The sequence below is a fragment of the Eucyclogobius newberryi genome, unplaced genomic scaffold, assembly GCF_026437365.1.
Source record: "Eucyclogobius newberryi isolate DKJ021-1_F unplaced genomic scaffold, fEucNew1.0.hap1 SCAF_1, whole genome shotgun sequence".
Taxonomy (NCBI): Eukaryota; Metazoa; Chordata; class Actinopteri; order Gobiiformes; family Gobiidae; genus Eucyclogobius; species Eucyclogobius newberryi.
Genome location: NW_027315723.1, coordinates 25,691,196 through 25,715,905, shown reverse-complemented (window position 1 = coordinate 25,715,905; position 24,710 = coordinate 25,691,196). Strand labels below are relative to the sequence as shown.

Below are 24,710 nucleotides of genomic sequence, written 5' to 3'. Positions count from 1 at the left end.
AAACAACTACATAAGTGAGAGATTTAGAGTTTAATCTCTATGTTTGAGATATAAAATAAAATAGTGGTTTAGTTTCTTATCAAGCTATTTAATTGCATGTGGTTTTTTTCAGACCACTGAAGCCGGCAACTTGTTTCAAAATAAGTACATATTTTGAGCACTTCTGGGGTTGGATTGCACCTCATTACTATAGTTTGAGATGAAAGGAGGGGGAGGTAGAAGTAATACCACTGCTCTTTAAAGCCCCATTGGTCCTTAGACACAAGTACCTCTCTCATCAGCAGCAGTAGTGTTTGTGGCCCCAGTCCCACAGCTCTGGGAACTTCAGCTCCCCAGAGACCAGCGTTACCACGGCACTAATCCTGACCGACAAAAGATGGGAGTGCCACACAGAACACCAAGGCCCGGAGGCGCCGATTGGCTGGCACCGACCCACACTGCGGCTTGATTGGCCCCAGCAATGTTTGTATACAAATCAGGGCAGCCGGGGGTCACATCCATCGATCTTGAGGGTGACGTGAAGAAAACTTGACACCAAACGACCAGACCCAGAACAGCAGAAGGGTCTAATTCTCATTTGATACACACATACGGACACACAAATAAGCCCCTTCTCGGTTCTCGCAGCCTGGGAGAGTACAATTAAGTGAATGCTGAGAGAGAAGAGGAAGTGAAGTGACTACATAATAGTGTCTGTGTTTTACAAAGGCACAGACGCAACAATACTGCGACTGGGGGCAGCAGGTTCACCAGGCTGCACAGTCAACATAAGGAGAAGCAGATTAATAGTGGCATGCAAAAGATACCTCCAAGATCAATACCATATCGATGTTTAAAATCTGTTTACAAACTTACTTTCGGTCTGTAAAATGCATGTATTACAAGACTTTTTTGTAAAACCTTATGTAAAATTGAAGAATTGTATACACTTGAATGTATTTTTAAATGTTTCTATTTCAAAAGAATCTTCCAAAAACAGAGGAAAGAAAAGTTGTACAGTTGAAACCAGGATGAGAAATCAGGGAAAGTTAAACTATTTAAACCCGAGACATCTTTTCGCAGCTAAGCAGATGTTGATTCACTGACAGTATTTGTAGTTTTATCCTGTGGTCAGAAGTTGGGCCACAGTCTGATTTCTTTGGCCACCGCAGAACTATTTGCATAATTCCGGCTTTACCGAGCGAGAACAACCATTACACACACAACACATGCAAACCCATTGTTAGTTGTCATTTCAAATCAAACGCAAAACTTTTATGACCACATGAGAATACAGTGTCTGCAACTTATTAGTGGTTTTGTATTCCAACCAGACTTTGTCATTTCTCCTTTTGAGGCATAACGTTTCACTTAATCTCACATGGGTTTAACCATTTTTGCATCTTGACCCATTTACAATTTAAAAAAAAAATGAATAAAATACCAGACATAATACTGATGTTTCCTTTGTGATGGCAAAAGGACATAAGCCATTTATGTACTCAATCCAAGTTTAATATAAACTTAAAAAAAGGTTTAATGCACAAGCGAGGACAATCCATCTGTTTTGTAAATACTACGAAGTTCACAGATCTCTTGTACTCAGCAGTTTTGGACACACGTTTGACAATAGGTGTAATCGTAGCACTTCATTAGCCACATTTAACAACTGTATTCACTGCGGTGTCTTTTAGCAGAGGCAGGTGGTGTGACAGAGAGGGACAGACAGCTTCACAAAAGAGGAGAAGGATCAGGTGAGGGGGCGGAGCCATTGGAAATGTTACACACTATGACATTCATTCCAGAGTCTGACTAACTTAGAAATACTTCAAGTGGCACTGTTGTTTTAAAGCAGGCAAACTGTGCCCTCTAGTGGCACAATGAGCAAATTGCATCGATCCTTCTTGATCATTTTTTCTACATACTTTGACCAAATACTGTGTGTGCCAATTAAATGTAATTACAAATACATTCGTGTTAATGATTAAGAACTTTTAAACCTTCAATAAGCCAGGAAAATACCGACACTAGTTCATAAAGACACCTTTTGATATAAAAGTGCATTTAAAAAGGAAATTCCCATGGCAGGTTTTGACTGGCAATATACAGTAACAAATTGACCTTTGCACTTCTTTGGCATTTGCAATTATGATACATATAAATACATACAATATTTTGTTCCTGTAAACAATAAAAAAAAATAAAAAAAAGGACTTAACTTTACAACAAGAGACACATACCACATACCCGAGCCCTTTTGCCCGTATTAATCTAGGATACAGTTCACTGACTTATGTGTCTGAAGCATTGTCCTCCACTGGACTCATGTCGTAGGGAGGACTGTCCTCTGTTGAACCATAACAATTTGATTTTGGGGGCTCCTCCTCCTCCTCTTCTTGTTGAGGCTGAGCTGGAGATCTGGTGTTGAGCACTCTGGGAAGGTAAACCTATGAAAGAGAAGATACAACCGTCACTAAAAAGCTCTGGCACGCTACAATGCCAATATTTATTAAAGATCAGGGCCATAACCTTTTATTTACTCTCTCTCACACCATAAAATGTGGTTTAAAAAGAGACCGAAGGATATTATTCATGCACTTTAAAAAGGTACATCGTTTACACTGAACTTTTTTTTCCAGACGGGACAAACACAGGAGACATTATGCCAAACTTTTATTATTTTATCTATTTTATGGATTTTTCTTTGAGATGCTCTTTATTCCTTTGCCTTACACTGTCTGGTTTTGTTCTGTTGTGTATAAAAAAAAGATAAATTAATTAATAATAATAGTGCATATGGTTACATTTCATTAAAAAGATAAACTATTTTTCCCCAGTTTGTTCAACTTTTGACTTTTCTTCACAAACTGCCCACCAAACAAACTAATAATAAGAAAAAACATGAGAACCTTAAACCCACAGAATTACAGAATTAAAATTACCATAGCCTTTTCTTCCTCTCCTTCCACTGCATCATCATCGTCCGAAACCTGCATTTAAACATAGGAGTTTTTTGTTAAATCTCGTTTTCCTCCCATTAGACAAACATTGGCAAAGTCAAAACTCACCTTATAGTTGTGTGGGCTGAGATACTTAAAAACGCCAAAGCAGGTGTAGCTGAGACAAATGCCTATGGTCATACACAGCACCACCAGCGTGAAGAGGGACGTGGCTGCCGTAAATTCTAAGCACACACAGACACAGAGGTGACACCACTGAACATAAGATTACTATGGTCCATTAAAAAACAGTTTCTGACCGTTCCTGAGCACGGAGAATGAGTAAAGCCATATAAGGCAGATGATGGGGGCAGCCATGGCTTGATTGACCGCTCCCATGTGCACCCTCTTGTCCAGGCTGGAAGGGAGGTAGGCAAAGTACAGGTTGTGTTTGTCCACTAGGTGCTTCAGTAGCATGTACAGCAAACCTGCAAGAACCATTTGCAAAACAGAATAAGATGTACATCGCGGGCCAACTTATCAAGGGACGATTATTATTTTTCTCATCTAGTGAATATTCTTTTGATGAATCCATAGCAAAACTATGTGTGACAACGAGATTTTCACTGAATTGCACAAAGATGAAGCTTAAGAGATGCCCCTTGAGACTATTGGAGTATATTTATAGACGTGGTTAATCATGAATAAACACACATGTTTCCAGTGTCTTCAAAAAAACTATTACCGGTACTGTATTTTCCGGTCTATAAGTCGCATATATACTTGTACACTTATACTCCGGAGCGACTTGTATGTGATATAATTCATTATTAGTCATTTTAACACTTGCAACATCATTCCATACTCCAGTGCAACTTATACATGTTTTTTTTACTTATACTCTGGAAAATGCAGTACATGACATGTTTTGGAGTCCATGTTCAGTCCAGATAAAGATTATTATTCTTCAATTATTAAAGTAGTTGACAATTATTTCAAACTTATGTAGTGTAGAGTAACGCCTTTGGGAAACATATTTTGACGTGTACAATTGAAGTAGCTAGCTCTGAAACAGTTAAATGATCACGTATAAACAGTACAGACTGGTATAACCGAAGTGTAGCAGAGACGGAGAGGCTTCTTACCAAAAGGTACAATAATAGGACATATGATGCTGTAGGCCATGATGACAGTGAACACACAGAGGCTCCAGCCGTACATAGCCCCGTACTCAAACTCATACGCTTGATTCTGCAAACAAACACCAAACCAAAAGTATTAGACCGTGTTTCACAGCCTTTTAAAGTCAATTTGAAAGCATAACAAACCTGCTTCACATTTCTCCTCTCAGCGGCAGAGCGGGCGAGTGCCAGACGAATTGTGTACAACAGTAACCCTGGCAACCGCAACAGCTCCATCCCAGAGCCGATCAAACCTGCGGCGATGACGTAGTTAACAAAGAAAGCTCCTTGGTCAGGGAGGAACACACACCTGGTGAAGAGAAAAGGATTTCAGGTCAAAGAGGAAAACAAAGTGCTGTTTTATTCTAGGAAAGGAGAGAAAACTTACTCAAATCTCAGTTTTCCACTCAGCCAGTTATCAGAAAGATCATTCTTATCAAATAGCAATCTGAAGAACACTGCAAGGCTAGACAAAAGACATTAAGGCAAACACATTATGCAAAATCTACTTTAATGAGCTTTTAAAGTTGTATTGATTCACGATTTATAAATCCTATGAATAGAAAAGTCCATATTTCCTTAAAGTTTCAAACAGGAAATGAATGGTCCCATTTTAATTAGGAAACCATTGCAGAGGGTCAGGGGTTATTGCAGTTTGCAAAGGTATAATGTTATAGATTAATACTATTAAGAAAAAAAATGAATACAAAATATTTAGTCCACCACAAAAAAACATTGTGAGTAATTTTCAGTGCAATAATTTAACCCAAGTCAGGCTTTCAAACTTTTTTTTTGTGTAGATGTATAAACATGTACATGGCAACAAATAGATGTCTCTGTTCATTAGGAGAATTAATGCCCATTTGAAAAAAAGTACCTTGTTAGTCCAAGTGATGGCAGTATAAGCACCATAAAAAGGAGGAAAAAATAGAGCTTTCTCATCATACTCAGTTGCTCACTGGACCTAGAGAGAGAAATATATATCAAAAATGCTCCTGGACATTACAAAATCACACAATGTTTCTGACCTGCTCCAGTGGGCCTCTCCAAGAGTGGAATAGTAGACTAGAGTGGGCAGCAGGGCAGAGAAGGACCAGAGCAGCACAGTGGGGAGGAACTGTGTGATTATTGGACTCTGAAATGACAGAAAGGAACGCAATGTGAAGCTTGGACACAGTCAGTTTAGTTTAAAGCAGAAGCCACACGTGCCACTCTTACGTTGAGATCTCGAAGGGGCTTGGTGACATTGAACTTGTCCATGGTGTTGATGATGATGGCGGGAGTTGTGAGGAAGGTCAGAAGGACAAACAGTAAAACGTTGAGCGGAATGTAGCGCAGGTACCACATCGCGCCTCGCACCGAGAGGTTTTCCCTGCCAGGACAGAACGACGTGGAAAATATCAATCATCTCTACGTTATGAAGATAAGTTTGTTATCTAAAGTTCGGGAGCAGGACCACACCCCTCTTACGCCCCTTCCTGCAGCTACACTATTTAAGCATCCAGGTCACACACATCAGTGTTGTGACTTTGTGCCCCTCCCACCCCATTTTAATTCTTCTAATTCATCTTCTAGATGGGGGTATCCCAGGAGCCTACAGCCCTTATCGCCAGAAGCCCCAAAATGGCATTCACTTCTGTACATTTGTGTTATTCATGTTTCTCGTATGCCAATAAACACTTTGCATCGTAGTATTATTGGATCTGTTGATGTTGATGAATTAACTGCAATGCCTTTAAGATGAATTCAAGTTCGAGATGACGCACCACATGACCTTTCCTTAGACAAAGCGAGATATTAGTGGTCGTGTCGTCTTACCAGAACACGTTTTTGGGATGCGGTGCAAAACTGACTGTCCACTTCTTCACATTCAGAAGTCCGCTGTACTGTGACGGCTGAGGCGGTCTTCCACAACAACAACAACAACTCTGGCTACAATCCACGGCGTTAAAATCTTTTAATATGCTGAAATAAGACAGCAGAGCAAGGTCAAACGGTAAGTCGTGGTTTATATGTTTATTGTCACATTTCAAGTTTGAGGACGTTTAACTTACAACTTGGCCATTCCCTCCGTCTGCAGAGTCACAAACGCAAGTCCCAGCGGGTGGTCCGGAACCATCTCTGCTTCCTGTCTGAACTCTTCAAGTAATATCATTTCTTTGTTGCTGTAAAAGTCTATGGCATCAACCTAAATGATAGAAATACAAATCGACAAATGAATAACGCAAATACTGTGAATTAGTACATTTTATAAATATATTTTTTGCATTATCTGATCTCAACTGCAGCAATGTTCTGACGATATCTACCAAGGAATCAGGAAATGTGCTAAAAATCAGCATGTAAATCTCTTGGTTGAGGTTTAAAGGTTCCATAACATGCAAAATCAACTTTTCAGAGCTTTTGACCTTCTTACAGTGCTATTGGTGCCTCATAATATGATATATTATATATATATATATAAAATATATATGATATATGTGCCCAAAATGTTTTTTTGATTGATTCCTGCAGTCTGTAGCTTTAGAACTCCATCTTTCCCTTTCCTTGGATGTGAAGACGGACGGGCCCTACCTACAGGGACGGGCCCTACCTACAGGGACGAGTCATACCTACAGGGACGCGTCATACCTACAGGGACGCGTCATCGCGTCATACCTACAGGGACGCGTCATCGCGTCATACCTACAGGGACGCCTCATACCTACAGGGACGCCTCATACCTACAGGGACGCCTCATACCTACAGGGACGGGCCCTACCTACAGGGACGCGTCATACCTACAGGGACGCGTCATCGCGTCATACCTACAGGGACGCCTCATACCTACAGGGACGCCTCATACCTACAGGGACGCCTCATACCTACAGGGACGCGTCATACCTACAGGGACGCGTCATACCTACAGGGACGCGTCATCGCATCATACCTACAGGGACGCGTCATCGCCTCATACCTACAGGGACGCGTCATACCTACAGGGACGCCTCATACCTACAGGGACGCGTCATACCTACAGGGACGCCTCATACCTACAGGGACGCCTCATACCTACAGGGACGCGTCATACCTACAGGGACGCCTCATACCTACAGGGACGCCTCATACCTACAGGGACGCCTCATACCTACAGGGACGCGTCATACCTACAGGGACGCCTCATACCTACAGGGACGCCTCATACCTACAGGGACGCCTCATACCTACAGGGACGCGTCATCGCGTCATACCTACAGGGACGCGTCATCGCGTCATACCTACAGGGACGCGTCATCGCGTCATACCTACAGGGACGCGTCATACCTACAGGGACGCCTCATACCTACAGGGACGCCTCATACCTACAGGGACGCCTCATACCTACAGGGACGCCTCATACCTACAGGGACGCCTCATACCTACAGGGACGCCTCATACCTACAGGGACGCCTCATACCTACAGGGACGCGTCATACCTACAGGGACGCCTCATACCTACAGGGACGCCTCATACCTACAGGGACGCGTCATCGCGTCATACCTACAGGGACGCGTCATACCTACAGGGACGCGTCATACCTACAGGAACGCGTCATACCTACAGGAACACGTCATCGCATCATACCTACAGGGACGCGTCATACCTACAGGAACGCGTCATACCTACAGGAACGCGTCATACCTACAGGGACGCGTCATACCTACAGGGACGCCTCATACCTACAGGGACGCCTCATACCTACAGGGACGCCTCATACCTACAGGGACGCCTCATACCTACAGGGACGCGTCATACCTACAGGGACGCCTCATACCTACAGGGACGCCTCATACCTACAGGGACGCGTCATCGCGTCATACCTACAGGGACGCGTCATACCTACAGGGACGCGTCATACCTACAGGAACGCGTCATACCTACAGGAACGCGTCATACCTACAGGAACGCGTCATACCTACAGGGACGCCTCATACCTACAGGGACGCCTCGTACCTACAGGGACGCCTCATACCTACAGGGACGCCTCATACCTACAGGGACGCCTCATACCTACAGGGACGCCTCATACCTACAGGGACGCCTCATACCTACAGGGACGCCTCATACCTACAGGGACGCCTCATACCTACAGGGACGCGTCATACCTACAGGGACGCCTCATACCTACAGGGACGCCTCATACCTACAGGGACGCCTCATACCTACAGGGACGCCTCATCCCTTCCCCGTTTCAGCCCATCCTACCGGAAGCACTCTGTACCTGTAACACGCCCCCATGCTCAAGAGGAACCGCGGCAATTTAGGCTCAGTTAGCTTCAAACGCTACTTCTTTTGTTCCAATGCTGCTGCTGACAAGTGCCACTGTGTCATGCTCTGTAGCGGTGCACGCCCTGGCCTCTGTTTACATTTCCACCGTCTCCACGCTGAGACTACGTCACGGGGTGGGCGGGGAACACGCTCTCTCGCTGAGACTACGTCACGGGGTGGGCGGGGAACACGCTCTCTCGCTGAGACTACGTCACGGGGTGGGCGGGGAACACGCTCTCTCGCTGAGACTACGTCACGGGGTGGGCGGGGAACACGCTCTCTCGCTGAGACTACGTCACGGGGTGGGCGGGGAACACGCTCTCTCGCTAAGACTACGTCACGGGGTGGGCGGGGAACACGCTCTCTCGCTGAGACTACGTCACGGGGAGGGCGGGGAACACGCTCTCTCGCTGAGACTACGTCACGGGGAGGGCGGGGAACACGCTCTCTCGCTGAGACTACGTCACGGGGTGGGCGGGGAACACGCTATCTCGCTGAGACTACGTCACGGGGTGGGCGGGGAACACGCTCTCTCGCTGAGACTACGTCACGGGGAGGGCGGGGAACACGCTCTCTCGTTGAGACTACGTCACGGGGTGGGCGGGGAACACGCTCTCTCGTTGAGACTACGTCACGGGGTGGGCGGGGAACACGCTCTCTCGTTGAGACTACGTCACGGGGAGGGCGGGGAACACGCTATCTCGCTGAGACTACGTCACGGGGTGGGCGGGGAACACGCTCTCTCGCTGAGACTACGTCACGGGGTGGGCGGGGAACACACTCTCTCGTTGAGACTACGTCACGGGGAGGGCGGGGAACACGCTCTCTCGTTGAGACTACGTCACGGGGTGGGCGGGGAACACGCTCTCTCGTTGAGACTACGTCACGGGGAGGGCGGGGAACACGCTCTCTCGTTGAGACTACGTCACGGGGTGGGCGGGGAACACGCTCTCTCGTTGAGACTACGTCACGGGGTGGGCGGGGAACGCGCTCTCTCGCTAAGACTACGTCACGGGGTGGGCGGGGAACACGCTCTCTCGCTAAGACTACTGAAGTGTATTAAAACAAGGCCCATGCAAAGTTAGGCCTCATTCTGAGACTGGCTTTTAGGAATATGTGTGTTTCTACCAAAATGTCTATTCCACGGAATGTAAGGGGCCCACATCTGATTAACTACCGAATGGGAGATGTCTCCATTGGCTGCGAGGCCTTGAGATGCCTTGTATACAGCTGTGTTTTCTCATGATCTCATTTCTGTAAGTTCTCCAGTTTTAGAGAGGAGGGCTTTTCGGTCCTCATCCTACCCAAATATGGATATTCTTTACATCTGATCTCTTATTGGCTAACCGGCCTTTACATGTGTGATATCATACCTGTCAGATATTGTTTATCGGTCTTTGTGCGGTTTCAGTATATAAAGGCGAGGTACGCCCAGAGAGGGGGTTCGTCTTCCTGATCACCAGCGGACCCAGGGCGCTGTTTTCTGCTGTCCTGTTATCTGATGCTGTTATCTGTATTAAACATCTTCGAAAAGTACAAAACAGTGTCCGCGACTTCTTCTTGTCACACACCACCCCATGGGAACGTCACTTAAACCACATCAAATGGCGCCACGAAATCGGGACGGATTGCAGACTGGATCGAAGCCTCTAAACAGCAGAAAATCATTGGCCTAGGTGAGTTTTACCTGTCGACCTTTGGTTTGATGCTGTGTGAGTGCTGGTGTCCTATGCCCGTTTCCGTTAAAGAGCTGTGGGGGGGAGATGTTCTGTGAGACGTGTCTGTGTGAGAAGAAGGAACGCGTCTCAAATTTGTTGAATTGGCATAAATAAACTGAAGGAGGATACTGAGGAGACGTATAGACAAAGAAAGTCTGAGGCCTCGGTTCTAAGTTGTCAATTTTGGTACCTAGGTGATGATACGTCTGCCAAGAAGTATTTTGGAACCAGATTTAGACAATAAAGGTTTAAGCTTAAAGTTGAAATGAAGTTTGTTAGTTAAATCGGAAAAATAAACTGAAGGAGGATGCTGAGGAGACGTATAACGGGTAGTTAGGTTATGTTATGCGTTTCCAAGAAGCATTTTGGAACTAGATTTAGAAGACGGAAGATTAAAGTTTAAAGTTTAAAGTGTTAAAAAGAGATGAGAGCTCCAGGCGCTAAGCCCCCACCTTTTTCGTTTTCCTTTCTGCTGCTGCGTTTTTGTGTGTCAGTGAGCGTCTGAGAGAGAGAAGGAGAAAGGGAGGGGAGCAAATTGCTAAACTGAAGAGAGAAGATTTAGTTTTTAGCGCTGTTACAGTTTGAAGTTGAGATTAAAAAGCATGCAATAAGTTTTACGTTACTCGAGTTTGTTGTTTGTTTGTTGGTTTTTATGTGGGATTTTGTTTTTTTGGTTAGTTATCCTTGAGGCTGGAACTCGAAGGTTATTTTGTCTTTGTGCGTTTCTTTGTTTGCAGAGTAAAATTGTGTTTTTAGGGTGCGGTCTGAGAGAGGACACAGATAGTCTTTCTAAGTTTGAAGAAACGTGAAGTTTAACTTTAAGTAAAAAGAAATTTACTATAAGTTGAGCAGCGGATGTTGTCTTTGTGTGAGTGCTGATCCGGAGTGTGGAGTCAGTTTTGTCGGTCATTTTTATATCAATTTCTTCGCTCTGTGGAGTCGGTTAAGAGATGTTTCAAGGGGGACAACTGGACCGCTGAGATAGTTTTTAGAAGTCGGGGGCGGAGTTTAGCTCCTCCTACAGGGTGTGAAGAAAGACAGAGAAAGAGTGAAGGCACGGCGGAAGTGCCCAGACAGAGGACAGGAAGAAAGACTGAGCAGGTTAACGCTATTGGGGGGCGGAGCTATTGGCTCCTCCTACGTGTGTGTGAGGCAGAGCAGGGTGCGAAGAAGTAGCAGGAAAAGAGAGAGAGAAAAAAGCAGATTGTTAGATACATCGGACTAAGAGGCAATCTCGACCGTTTGTTATCACAGGCTGTACTCGATTTATTATTATAAGATTAATAATAAAAGGGAGGAAGTTGGAGATGAAAAGAGGTTAATTAACGAGAAAATAGAAAGAAATGAATGAATTAATAAATAAATAAATAGATAAGTGAAGGACGAATGATGGTATTACAAAAATAAGATACCTTATTGGATGATTAAGAAAATTATTCATGATGAAAATTATGTTATGATAATTGTTTGAAATAACCTGAATTGGCAAAGGATTAACGTGAACTAATCACTGTTTTCTCTTTTCTGTTATTGCGACAACATACGAGATCGGAGTGACAGAAGGAGACAGGAAACGGAGCAGAACAGTTTGACGAAACCAAGCAGTCAACTGGAGGAGAAGACCTTGCAAAAGGCCAGTTTGTTTCTATTCACAAACTCTTGCATTAAAAAAGACTGTGTAATTACACATTTGTAATCACATACTTCTGTTATGCAAAAACTTGGCAATGACTGATTGTTGGGGTTACACATAATTACATAAGATAAGGCATATCTTTATAATTGAGAACCGTTGCATTGGCGTGGTCCATTGTGAGTTAAGAGAATTGTTTTATGCTACTTTATCGGATAAAGATTAAGTTGGTCCTATTATATCCTAATTTGAATAACCAGTGTTACATTATCCTAATTTGAATTGGATAAGATACATTTTGGAATTGTGTATTGTTAAGTCAGATAGAAAATAACTTTGACCTGATTTACAGTGGTCACCAATTTCAGATTGTTGATGTTGTCCATACGATAAGACATGTTTCTACAATAAAGAATTTTACATTTTTAGTTGGTCCACTGCGTATCCCGAGAATTTGCTGAAATTTAACTTCAATTGAATAAAAATATAGCTTTGATTTTCTCATATCTTAAGGTTAATTGGATAAGGTATAATTTTGAATTTGTTTATTGTTACTCTTTAGTTAGATAAAAATAACTTTGGTTTTTGATAGACATTGGATTTATTTTTACTCTTTAGTTATAATTCAGATTTTTGATTGACATTGAACACCAATTTCTTTCACATCCGCTGAGATTGGCAAACGATCTTTGAAGTTTTTATCAAACGGACTAAATAACTTGAGAAGTGTTAGAGAAAACACTACGTTGAGGTAAATTAATTTAATAAAATAAAATAAAATCTAAAGAAAGAAAATATAGCATGATGGCGACATCAAGACTAAATACTACAGTGGATTTGGTGCAGATAAACAATCATCTTGTGAAGGACGTAATTAAAATACTACAGGTGTTGATCGGAACATACAAAGCCAACCAAAAGAGAGGAAGAATTGGACGGAAACGCCAAGAGAAGAGAAGAATTGAATTGGAAGTGATGCAGTTGTTCGAAAACGAAGGGATCAAGTGGCTCGAAAACAAAGAGAAACGGGAGAAAACAAAGATGGAAATGGAGAAGGATAAGCCAATAGTGGACAAAGTGAGGGTAAAGATCAATAGATCATCCTCAAATACGCAGGCAACAGTGAAGATGCCTCCACCTTACGAGAAATTACAGGATATTGCAAAAGAATATCCACAGCTCCAAGTGATGACTCAAGATGGAAGATACAAAATTGAAGATGAAAATGAACATGAACAAGTAATAGAGACTGGTAAAGCTACAACAACTGTAACAATGTGTCAAAAACTCAAAAACAAGAAGAAGAAAAAGACAAGCTCAAAAACCGTGGGACAAAGACTCAGAAAATTGTCCACCAAAAATGACAAAAGTGATGAAGAAGAAGGAGCAGCGAATAGATACGATCCAGCTGTGAAGAGAGTTTTGGCTGCCGCGGAGAAGAAAGGAAAGAAGTCATTAAAGGTGACATGCAAAACACAAAAGGAGAACAATGACACTGAAACAGAGGACAGCGATGAAGAGTCAGAAGATGGATCGGATTCAAATGAAGAGACTCAAGATCAGAGTGATGATTCTGATTCAACATCCTGGAGAGATGCAGAGAACAGACCGAAAGCATCTAGTAAACATCGATTTTCATTCTCAGAGCTTTCGCATTAGGAACTGCACAACAGAACAGTGCCAAAGGGAATAAACCAGAAGATGTGCCCAATAATAATAAAAGGACAACGTTTGGAATACAAGCCATGGCAAAATGTCGATATGTCGGATTTTATGTGAAAGTTGCCCACACCCCAAGATGGGGCATACCCCTGGATAGCTAAACTGGAGGAGATGCTAGTGGGGACACAAGCTGCAATGGGAGATATGAAGAGACTACTAGCAACTATTCTTGGCATGGCAGGGATGCAAGAAGTCTTGACAAAAGCAGGACTGAACCAATATGCGAATACAGCAGTGTACGACGCAGAGCTGTTCGTTGCTTGTAAGGGAGCCATTTGTAGAGCAATGTGTGAGATGTTTCCAACAAACGTTCATCCCGACAACATCATTCTTCAACCGCTTGGACTGGAGGAGAATCCAAGAGCATACGTATCAAAAGCTCATCAGGTGTGGGGAAATGTTACTGGCAACAACCCAGAGGCGAACCCAATGGAACAGTCCATTTTGCGAGCTAAAATTCAGAAAGGCTTGCCGGCACCAGTAAGAAGGAAATTGGAAAAAGTGGTTGGCCTTGGAAGCATGACAATTAGTGTTTATTCAGACCACATAGCTCATCACGTGGAGCTATATCGGAAAAAGGTACAAGACCAAGAGGTGATGGAAAAGCTAGATCAAGTGCATTTGGTTGACACTAAGAAGAAAGAAAAGAGACAAGCGATGGTGATACAAAATCATCCTCAAGTGAACCAGCCATTGCCTCAAACACAACCAAACCAGGTTCAGAATCTGCCACCACAGACAGGATCATGGGGACCACAGACAGGGTCATGGGGACCACAGACAGGGTCATGGGGACCACAGACAGGGTCATGGGGACCACAGACAGGGTCATGGGGACCACAGACAGGGTCATGGGGACCACAGACAGGGTCATGGGGACCACAGACTGTCTTCACCAAACCAGCCTTTAACCAGCAACAAACCTGGGGAGAAAACTACAACAGAGGTAATTTCAATAAAGGAAACCCGAAGAGATCTTCAGCAGAATGTTACAATTGCAGACGGCTTGGTCATTACGCCCTTGAGTGCAGGAAAGAAAGAGGAAGCTTCAGAGAAGAATGCAGAGGAGGTTTCAGAAGCGGGTTCGTAGGAAGATACAACGGACCAGCCATACGACAGAGAGGCCCGGTAAACCCTTACAGGGGCCTGGGGTTTGGGGTTTAACAGATGCCCTGAAGATCTGAGAGGAAGATCAAGGATTCATGAAGATTACAATTGAGGAAAGACTGGCCATGGGACTAAAACGGAGTCTAAACATTTTTAAGAACATTTTTGAAGAAAAAATTTGGCTGAAATTTAACAAGATTTATAAAGGACGATCATTCAAGACATGGATGACATGATAATTATTCACTGAATAAAGAAATGAGTCATAAAGACTCTATCAAGTGTTACAGAAACTATTGGGAAAAAGGGAGACAAAGTCTCAGAAGAAGTTACCATACTGCAAGAAGAATTGGAAAATATAATAATAATAAATAATAGATAAATAGCAATAGCTAAATGTACTACATAAATTAAGAGCTAAAAGCCTCACAAAGTAAACAGAACAGCCGAAGAAGCTGCAAACCTTGTGACCGGTGAAAATGCAGTGAGGAGAAGTTCTTTAAGTCACATATTAGGTGAATTTGAAAGAGAATATTACATTAAAGATGATTTTGATTTAAATATGTTAAAGATTTGATGTTAGACTGTTGGTTCTAATTATGGTGCATGGTGCAAGGGAGGAGGTTAAGAGACAATTAGACACCAACCAGAGACAATATTTACTTTGAACTACTTACAAAACTTGAACAGAAGAGATGCATAATCTGTTGCCAAGTTTGTGTGTAGTGAAGTTTTGTGTAGACAATCATAAGGAGGTGGAGACTGTCAAACAGAATCTTTCTGGTGAAAGACAGAATTTGTGAATAATAAAAAACTGAATAAGTCTAGAAATTTAATAAAATTAGATCAAATTGGGGTTCAATAGGATTTAAGGGGATTAAACTAGATTAAAGACTAGATTAATGTAGGAAACAAATTAGAAATGGACTTTTGGAAAATAATCTAGCAAAATAGAGGTTTAAACTGGGAGAAGAGCTTCCACTGACACTGACAACATTCAAGTGAGTTACAATTTCAAATGAAACCACATGAGTGGTGACGGGTGCACATATGTCAACGCAGCGTTTGCACTAGTGGTAAGAACCATAGTTTAAAGCTATTAGAGAACGAGATGCAAACAGATGTTAAGATATGATGGAACATTTGATGAGAAATTATCTACAGACATTGCAGACAAATCGGTCTGAAATGGGGAAAACAGAGGTGACAATTGGAACAGAAATAAATCTCTAAACTAAGGGTTTAAGCAACTTCCACTGACGAAGTTGATTTGATAACTGGGGTCAAAACCAAATAGGAAGCTAAATTTAGTAGTGACTAAAAAGGGGAAATCTTGAATTAAGGGAAAATACGGAAGAGGAAATAATCAGAGAAGATACATTCTTTATAATAATGGGAGAAATATCTAGATTAGAAGAAATTAGGAACGGCGTTTTGCAGTAGAAAATCATAGGTGAAGACAAAATTATAGATTGGTGCTGTTTAGAAATATTTGCATTAATGATTACATTAATGATTAAGTACAAGATGACTCTGTGAGTGAGAGTCAACGTTGACATCAACATTAACTAGGACAACAGCAAAGATGAAGTTGTCTGTTATAACAGCAAGAACATTGACTATTACATCAACAAGCTAACATGGAAATGGGGTTTAGAATTAGTTAATAGTAAATTAGCATAACTCAACAGGAGTTATCATTCATGGTGATGGTTCCTTAAAGGGGATGCATGCACATGATCATGAATGATGGTTAGCCTATCACTCACATAGAAGGAGTGTTCTGGTTTAAGGGAGGAGTACAGTACATTACAGTACATTACACTACCTTACATTACATACATTTTTACATTTATTTTCTATTGTTTTTGTCTTTATACATTCCATGGATTGTTTTACTTATTAAATTTGGTTAACCATTATATTATCACACTTATATATATATATATATATATATATATATATGTATATATATTCTGTTCACATAAAAAATAAAATACTTTTTAGAGGATGTTTTTACATGAAAAGATTGCAAGATACAAGATACTGTTCAGTTATTTTTGTTCCCAGGACGATGCTGAAATGCTGTAAAAAGGACAATGAACATGGACAATAACTGGAGTGGACATTGAGAATATCAGAGGAGAACGCTGGAGCCAAACATCACAACATATCAACGCCGTGAAGACAACATAATCATCGCTGAGAGGAGTGGTGAAAAGAGTTATAATAGAATGTTAAAAGGGTTAAATAAATGATTGGGGTAAATAAGTAAAGGGTTGATGAAATAAATTATACTCCTGTGTTGATGTGTTGAGGTGTTGTTGATAATCCAGTGCTGATGTTTAGGTTGTGCGGCGACACAAATATCCTCACACAGTAGCGATTAAGGATTGATTCAATTGGATAATAACTTAAGACTAAATACAAATTTACTCTTAAATTTAATGATAATCAAAGGAGTGAGGCTGTTTAGGTCGTTAGATAACACGATCAAGGACAGCCAGAAGGGGTGGTAGCCAAGATCGGTCAGAACAACTGACGGTTGGTGCCGCGAGAGAATTTTTCCGGCTAAACAAAAGTAAGCATCGACAAGCAGGTTTTTGCTCTCGCTTGTCGCTGATCGTGTCTAATTAATTAATTTATCTGAGCTTAATCACTCAGAAAGGGAGGAATATGAAGTGTATTAAAACAAGGCCCATGCAAAGTTAGGCCTCATTCTGAGACTGGCTTTTAGGAATATGTGTGTTTCTACCAAAATGTCTATTCCACGGAATGTAAGGGGCCCACATCTGATTAACTACCGAATGGGAGATGTCTCCATTGGCTGCGAGGCCTTGAGATGCCTTGTATACAGCTGTGTTTTCTCATGATCTCATTTCTGTAAGTTCTCCAGTTTTAGAGAGGAGGGCTTTTCGGTCCTCATCCTACCCAAATATGGATATTCTTTACATCTGATCTCTTATTGGCTAACCGGCCTTTACATGTGTGATATCATACCTGTCAGATATTGTTTATCGGTCTTTGTGCGGTTTCAGTATATAAAGGCGAGGTACGCCCAGAGAGGGGGTTCGTCTTCCTGATCACCAGCGGACCCAGGGCGCTGTTTTCTGCTGTCCTGTTATCTGATGCTGTTATCTGTATTAAACATCTTCGAAAAGTACAAAACAGTGTCCGCGACTTCTTCTTGTCACACACCACCCCATGGGAACGTCACTTAAACCACATCACTACGTCACGGGGAGGGTGGGGAACACGCTCTCTCGCTGAGACTACGTCACGGGGTGGGCGGGGAACACGCTCTCTCGCTAAGACTACGTCACGGGGTGGGCGGGGAACACGCTCTCTCGCTGAGACTACGTCACGGGGAGGGCGGGGAACACGCTCTCTCGCTGAGACTACGTCACGGGGTGGGCGGGGAACACGCTCTCTCGCTGAGACTACGTCACGGGGTGGGCGGGAGACGCGCTCTCTCAAACCAAGCCGTTTGCATTTCCGGGTTTGTGAGCGGGATCCAAGATATGGGTGATATTTTCTAATTATCATGTTATGGGTCTTGCACAACACTCACTATTATCAAATATACCCTTAAGGATAGAAGACCAAATGGGAAAAATAACATGATATGGCATCTTTAAATTTAGCACAAACATGAGTGGACCATAAAATTAGTAGGCCATAAGCAAAGGGCCAGAATGTGGCTAGAAAGTGGGTTCCGTTCCCCCAACCTGGTCGCCGTGCCGTGGGAAATGCGGTACAGATTTCTGTTTTAAAACTCTTATACCACGAAAACGTGGAGGAATTAAATGGAGAACTTTTAGATATTGGATGATATAACGATGGAGAATTCATTTCAATAGTTAGATTGTACACCCTCGTCAACGGGAACGAACTTGCATGCTAGAGAAACCTGCTTATGGCCTATAGCACAAAAGGGCAGACATGTCACTTTATACGCTTGTTTGGGAGATTACACTAGATGTTTATGTCTCTTTTTGAATTAATTTGTAATAGTTTGAATTCCAAAACAACATTATTATCCTTTTTTAATATAAATATCCAATCTATAATATATCAGAATTGTTTAATGTAATTTATAATGAGTGACAGGCATAAAACAGCATACATTTTTGTGTGTGTACTTTACTAATGGTACTTGTACCATTAGTAAACGGGTGAGGACCGGTGCTTTGGCAATGTTCTCTTCTCTTCCTGTTGCCGACACAGCACTGAATATGTCATTTAGTTTTGAGCCCACCTTTTCACACGAGGCGCAGCAGCAGAGGTGACCACACACTCGGGGGCTGATCATGTCACGAGTGCCTGAACTCTCCAACACTTCCTCGTAGTAGCGCAGGTTTTTTCCAGCACGAATTCTAACGTGGATAAACAAACACGGTCAAACGAGTTGGCTTGGCTGACATTTTAAGAAGCGGAAACAAAGCAAACCATCCACCCTCCTTTCTTAAGTATACAGTCATTCAAGTTACACCCAATCATTATTTACTCATCAAATCGTCTAACAGATCACCATTCCTGCTTCTGAATGATTACAAAAAGGTGAATGTTTAAGTTTAATAAACGTCTTGCACACGCAGGTTTATTTTTGGCGTGTAGATCGAGTAGAAATGACTTTATCTTGCTTGTAAAAAAGTGACGATTATTATTTTTTTGTCCTGGTGACCTGCATAATCACGCTCGGCGATAAATGACATACTCTTAGACCTCTCTCGCTGTGAATGAGTAATGTGCCAACATGTACAGCGTCATTTAATCAGAGAAACAGTAAAAAATCATCAGCTAATGTTGCCACAGTGAATGAAATGATTGCTGGCATTGTGATTGCTGCAGTAGAATGCGTTAAGGAAAAACGGTCACTTATCTAGCAGTTTATATGTGTCGAACGCTCTATCTGGTGTACCTTTCTTTATCAAGGTGCATGAGCTTGGCCACATCAAAGGCCAGAGTCACATCACGCACGCGGCAGGTCGGATAAGCCTCTCTGGAAATGATCAAACAACAAGGACACTGGGCAACAAGGTCAACGTCACCGTGAAAGACGCGTGCTTTTGAAAGACACTTACGTAAAATGAGACCTGACTGCGTCTTCTGTCGCCGTTTTCGGCACTGAAGATATGAACAATGCATTTCTGGCCTGAAAAGGAAGAGGCATTTCCTCTTAAAGGCTTCTGCAATTTGTAAAGTGCGTGTTTTCAGAGGCTTACGATTTCTCTCCGCGCGTCTTTCATTTGTGAAGTGTGGCGTCGCAGGAAAACGATTGTCAGTATCAAGTAAAGTACGGCTATGACCGTGTGCAGCCATAGCAGCTGGTCCCTGTGCAACAAGGAAATACAAGTGATACATAAATAAAGAGCAGAGCAATAGAAACATAAGACGGATGTGCATTGTGAGACAGGCCTTACCCACTTGAAAGATTGCCTATTGTCGTCCTTCCAAAATTTAGTGGGTTGTTTTCTATGTAAAATAAAACAATCATTATTGCAAAGAACATTTACGAAGACCAATAAAATAAATAAAATAATTTAAAAATAAATAAAATAATAAAAATAAAAATAATAATAAATACAATAATTCAAAAATAAATACAATAATTTAAAAATAAAATTTAAAATGATAGATTACAGACAATTGCATGTTGTTTGAGTTGGATTTTATATTTGATTCACAGCATTAAATGTATTACTATGACGAGTCTTACCTAAAAGGTCGCCGGTCAGGTTCACAGGCAGAATAATTCCGAGGGAGACAATGGTCATAACGATCAGTAAGTATATCAGATTGCGTTGAAAGGAGAGGTAATTTGTAGCATCTATGCCGCATCTAGCTTTAATTCTTTCATCACTGCAATAAAACAAGTGATTAGGAAGCAACGTACATTTCAGTCACATGGAGGAATAAAGTGAAATAGCAGAGACTCACTCCATTCTCACGATGTAAGGCACCCACGAACAAAAGCCCTGGACAACAAATACAAAAAGAATTAAAAAATATTAGACCGTGCTGTAAATTATGATGATTTTTTAAAACATACCAATTCATAGTCGTGTTCGTCTGTGCTCGACATAAAGGACGACATGCGACCATAGTTACGGTGTCCAAAATCGTTAAACCTAATAGAAAAATAATAAAAATGAATCATATCATCTCTTAAAGCAAAGTGAATTCATGTTGTAGCTGGTTTGTTTGATTTACTGTTCATTTCCTGCGACCAGGGCAATCCGTCCAAAGTCCCAGAATTTTTTCCGTATAAAAGAGAAAAGTATCAAAAGGAACTACAGGAGCAAAAGATACATAAGTTCAAGTCATGCAAAGCAAAACCAAGCACTCTGCAAAAGATATGCATACCAAGAAGACCGTAAAGTCCAGAAAAAGCACGATTGGTATCCCCCCTAAGTTGTTCCCGTACAGGACACTGCTCTGGTTGGCGCTGAAGCATCCTGTGAAGTTCAAAGAGCTGTTGTTTGAAGCGAAAAGCTGGTCCCACGCCACAGACGACATGGCTTGTCCTCTGTGAAAATTAAAAATGAAACACACTTCATTATCAATGCCTTTTACTGCTCTGTTATTTGATAAATTATCTCAAACTACTCCAAATACCCTAAAGCAATGATGTGGCAAACAGCTCTGCACTAACAAATGCCACGACTTTCAATGGTTCAAACAAACTTCTTGTTCTTTGAGAAACCAGAGAGAAGTGGAAGAATGTGTGACGGATTACAATCTGGTAAATTCCATGTAAGCCACATGCACTGCACTGCAATGAGGAAAGAAGATTGGATATCTTTATAATCTTCAAATAAATAAATTACAAAACAAAACTTGGGAAGGCCTACTGCAGAAACAAAGTAGCTCATATTTAGAGTAAGTGGTTTTAAACACAAATGGCAAATAAACTTCACTAAACTACTGCTTCACGCTACATCTTATTGGTCTCTCAATCAGAGCCTCTAAAGTTCGATCTTGGTTCAGGCCTAAGTAAGGCTCCAACTAACGATCATTTTGAGATTCGATTAGTCTAACGATTATTGTTTAGATCAATTGATTAGTGCCCTAAAATAAATGTTTAAAGATAATATTTAATATTTATTTCGTTTTTGACCAAATTTGGCCCTGATAAAGCTAATGTAATGCTGCTTGAGGACATCTTGATCAAGTGTACTTTTTTTTTCTTTCTTCAAAAACACTAAATGTTAATGTTTTCTATGTTGTTCTGATGTAATTCTTACTTTGTCTGAGCCATAAAACTTATTTTTATAACACATGGCATGTTTTAAAGTTTGGGCATAGTCCAGATAAAGATTATTCAATTACTAAATTAGTTGATGATTATTTAAATATTAAATGAATCGATTCATTTCTAAAGGCGGCTCTGGGGCCACACCTAGAGCTGGTTGATCTGGTCTCTCTGAAGATCTACTGTAGTCATATCTGGAGTTTCTATTTAATGCAGTACTCTGCCCAAACACCCATCCTCTTCTCCTTGTCATGTGCATAAAGTACAAAGTACCCTAAGCCATGAAAAGAGTTTTGCCCTGGCACACAGTAAATAAAACATTACACATCAGTTCTCCTCACAGGTAATGTTCAGGATCAAACTCATTCTTAAAGCAAGAGCTCTGCACTGAGGCTTTACAGGGGCCCCCCTGAGAGAGGAGGAGAGACTGGGGCCCCCATGAGCCAAAGGATCCTTTCCTCACAGAGCTTTTTCTGGATGTCCTGAGGTAGAGGGGCTCTAAAAATGTGGTCCTGTGATGTGATGTTACCAAACCACAGCTGAAGACATCCTGCTAACACACTTTCAGTTGTACATCGATATAAATTGGCTGTTTCTTTGAACAACCCACATTTTATCTCAAGAGTCTCTGTCGTGCTTTTTTAAACTGCACAACTGATGTGGAGACGCCAAGAGACAGTGTGGCAGATGCTGATGCCCAGGAACCTGGCACTTTAAACAATATCAAGTGTTATTTGTAAGTGTTTTTTATCTGGACAGGCGTGTGTTGGCAGCAGGTGATTGAACCAATCACAATGGAGCGTGAACTTGAAGAAGGGGCGGTTTACTTTGTTTACCTCTTAATGGAACAGAAACATACAAATGTACACAAATCATACCACAATAGAAATGGTAACCGCACCTTTCTAAGACTAAGCAGGCTGACACAGGCTGACACAGGCTGACACAGGCTGACACAGGCTGACACAGGCTGACACAGGCTGACACAGGCTGACACAGGCTGACAGTCACGAGACACAATCACTTCAGGGCTGCAAACGAATAAACCTGGACTAAACAAGTGGCATTCCTTTTGTTTGACAGCTGCTCTCTAACTAAAACCGTCCCATACGTCAATCTTTAGAGACCAACCACAGTATTTGTCACCGAATGGACTCTTAAAAATCATGGGATTGCTATGAAAATAAACGAAAAACACTTTACCTTGCATCATAACTTAGTTTTGCTCATCGCGCGCTCCGGGACGCGTAAACGTTAACATGGTCGCTTTGGATCAACACAACAAAACACTACGCTGGGAAATAATTGAAATATATCCTACCTGGCGGTTTAGGTGCGTCCGATTGGTGAAACTGAAGCTATTTACAGTCGAAATCAACGTTTTGCGTGCGGAACTGGACACGGAACTTTGAGACGCGGTGAGCCATGTTCCACGCATGCGCAGTCCAACAGTCCCGCTGTCCCGTGGTTACGCTTGGGGCGATTGTTTAGTTTGGCTTCTTCGTCACGTGAGTCATCAAGAAAGAAGAAACGCCACTTCTGAACATGGATGCTTCTGAATGAGGAAGCGTTTCTTCTTCTTCTGCTGCTTCTTCCTCTTCTTGTGTATTTCCGGCAGACTGCGCGCCACACCGCGCATTGCTGTCTTTCACTGGTGATAGTCCGTTATGACACTTTATTAGAGCCTATACTGTGCAGTCCACTATAGAAAACATACTCCATCAGTGCTCTGTACACCTCCTTCTGATGCAAACAGGGGCCAAGCAGAGTCTGCATTGACACAGATTCAAACCCCAAATCAAAACGGTAGGATAAAAGTGATCTCCTCTGGACTGCAAACCTGTTACACTCCATTAAAACATGGGGGACAGCTTCTTCTTTTCCACAGCTTTCACATTGGCCACTATGACGTTTTCCAATCAAAGAAGAGGTCCGATGCCAAGCCCCAGTGCCCCAGTCGCAGTCTAGTTATCAGGACTTTCTCTCTCCTGTTGTTTCCCCGGGTTGTAATGTCTCCCCCACTAATACTATAGTTGCCATCAGGGCCGGCCCAGCCTATAAGCGAACTAAGCAGCCGCGTAGGGCCCCGAGGCGTTAATAGGGCCCCCAATCTGGCAACCCGTCTTATGCGAAGTGCAAGCGCAGCGTGCGCCACTAGTGTAGTAGCGCTGCTGGCGCGGCAGCGCACACAGCGGTAACATAACGCACAAACGATGAGTCCAGTTTTGAGGGATTACACCGACATATAACGCACAAACCGCATTTATTTGTAATGATAATCTGGCAACCAAGGCACCAGACCTGCGCTGATTGGTCAACTTCATTATGCGCGAGCAGAACGAGAGCAAAACATAAACACAACACAACCTGGTCCCTGCGTGGAATATATCCCCCCGATGCCGAAAAACGAAAGAAGAAACTTCTTGACGATGTAAAGAAACTGCAAACTCAACAACACTCTCCAGGTATTGAACTTCTCTTACAAAGAGACGGTTAATGCTGCTGTTTGAAACAACACGATTCTGTCACGTTAGTTCGCTCAGGCTGGAGGCAACGAGAGCTCTGCCCCGCGCATAATAATGTGTCTGAATGAAAGATAATAAGCTTAACATTTACACCAGCCCGGGAGTGTGAGCTGCAGGTGAGGCCGGTGAGGGGCGTCTATGCCCCGGGTCACTAAGAGGCGGAGATCCGGTCCAGACGAGCGCCGTCTCGTCCAGAACCTCTGACGTGAAACTTTGGAGTGAACAGTGTGCGGCCCCTGTCCCGGGCCCCTTTCCCGGGCCCCTGTGCAGCCTCAGTCAGAGATGAGCGGGTTTGAGTTTGCGTCTCTCTCTCTCACATCACCATGTGTGAGATCAATCGTGACTCGTTGTGTCTGTTTTACT

The 24,710-nt window shown here is 42.5% G+C and overlaps 1 protein-coding gene across 2 annotated transcripts; it reads right to left on the bottom strand.

The window, feature by feature from the left end:
- Positions 1-257: 257 nt before the first annotated feature.
- Positions 258-23,269, bottom strand: tmem63a (transmembrane protein 63A). 2 transcript variants are annotated; one of them, XM_072441246.1, is made up of 24 exons: positions 23,144-23,269; positions 20,934-21,096; positions 20,781-20,860; positions 20,620-20,698; positions 20,508-20,545; positions 20,287-20,429; positions 19,991-20,042; positions 19,793-19,901; positions 19,652-19,722; positions 19,489-19,569; positions 18,826-18,943; positions 6,154-6,287; positions 5,918-6,064; positions 5,318-5,471; positions 5,128-5,234; positions 4,977-5,063; positions 4,488-4,565; positions 4,247-4,409; positions 4,064-4,169; positions 3,239-3,406; positions 3,048-3,163; positions 2,922-2,969; positions 2,271-2,426; positions 258-754 (listed from the first exon to the last, which is right to left on the bottom strand). In XM_072441246.1, exons 2-23 carry the CDS (start codon positions 21,084-21,086, stop codon positions 2,271-2,273), a joined length of 2,388 nt encoding a protein of 795 aa, XP_072297347.1. In that variant the 5' UTR covers positions 21,087-21,096; positions 23,144-23,269; the 3' UTR covers positions 258-754. The 2 variants fall into 2 exon arrangements, with proteins under 2 accessions (XP_072297347.1, XP_072297356.1); XM_072441255.1 differs by lacking the exon at positions 258-754 and having other exon boundaries at positions 1,494-2,426.
- Positions 23,270-24,710: the final 1,441 nt, after the last annotated feature.

What these genes read in the sequence shown, in the direction of transcription:
- tmem63a (XM_072441246.1), bottom strand. Translation starts at nt 21,086, where the DNA reads ATGTCGTCTGTGGCGTGGGACCAGCTTTTCGCTTCAAACAACAGCTCT. An exon ending in ACGGAGGGAATGGCCAAGTT is followed by an intron (nt 6,065 to 6,153) that starts GTAAGTTAAACG and finishes GTCTTATTTCAG; the next exon opens with CATATTAAAAGATTTTAACG. An exon ending in GAGAGGAAGAAAAGGCTATG is followed by an intron (nt 2,427 to 2,921) that starts GTAATTTTAATT and finishes TCTCTTTCATAG; the next exon opens with GTTTACCTTCCCAGAGTGCT.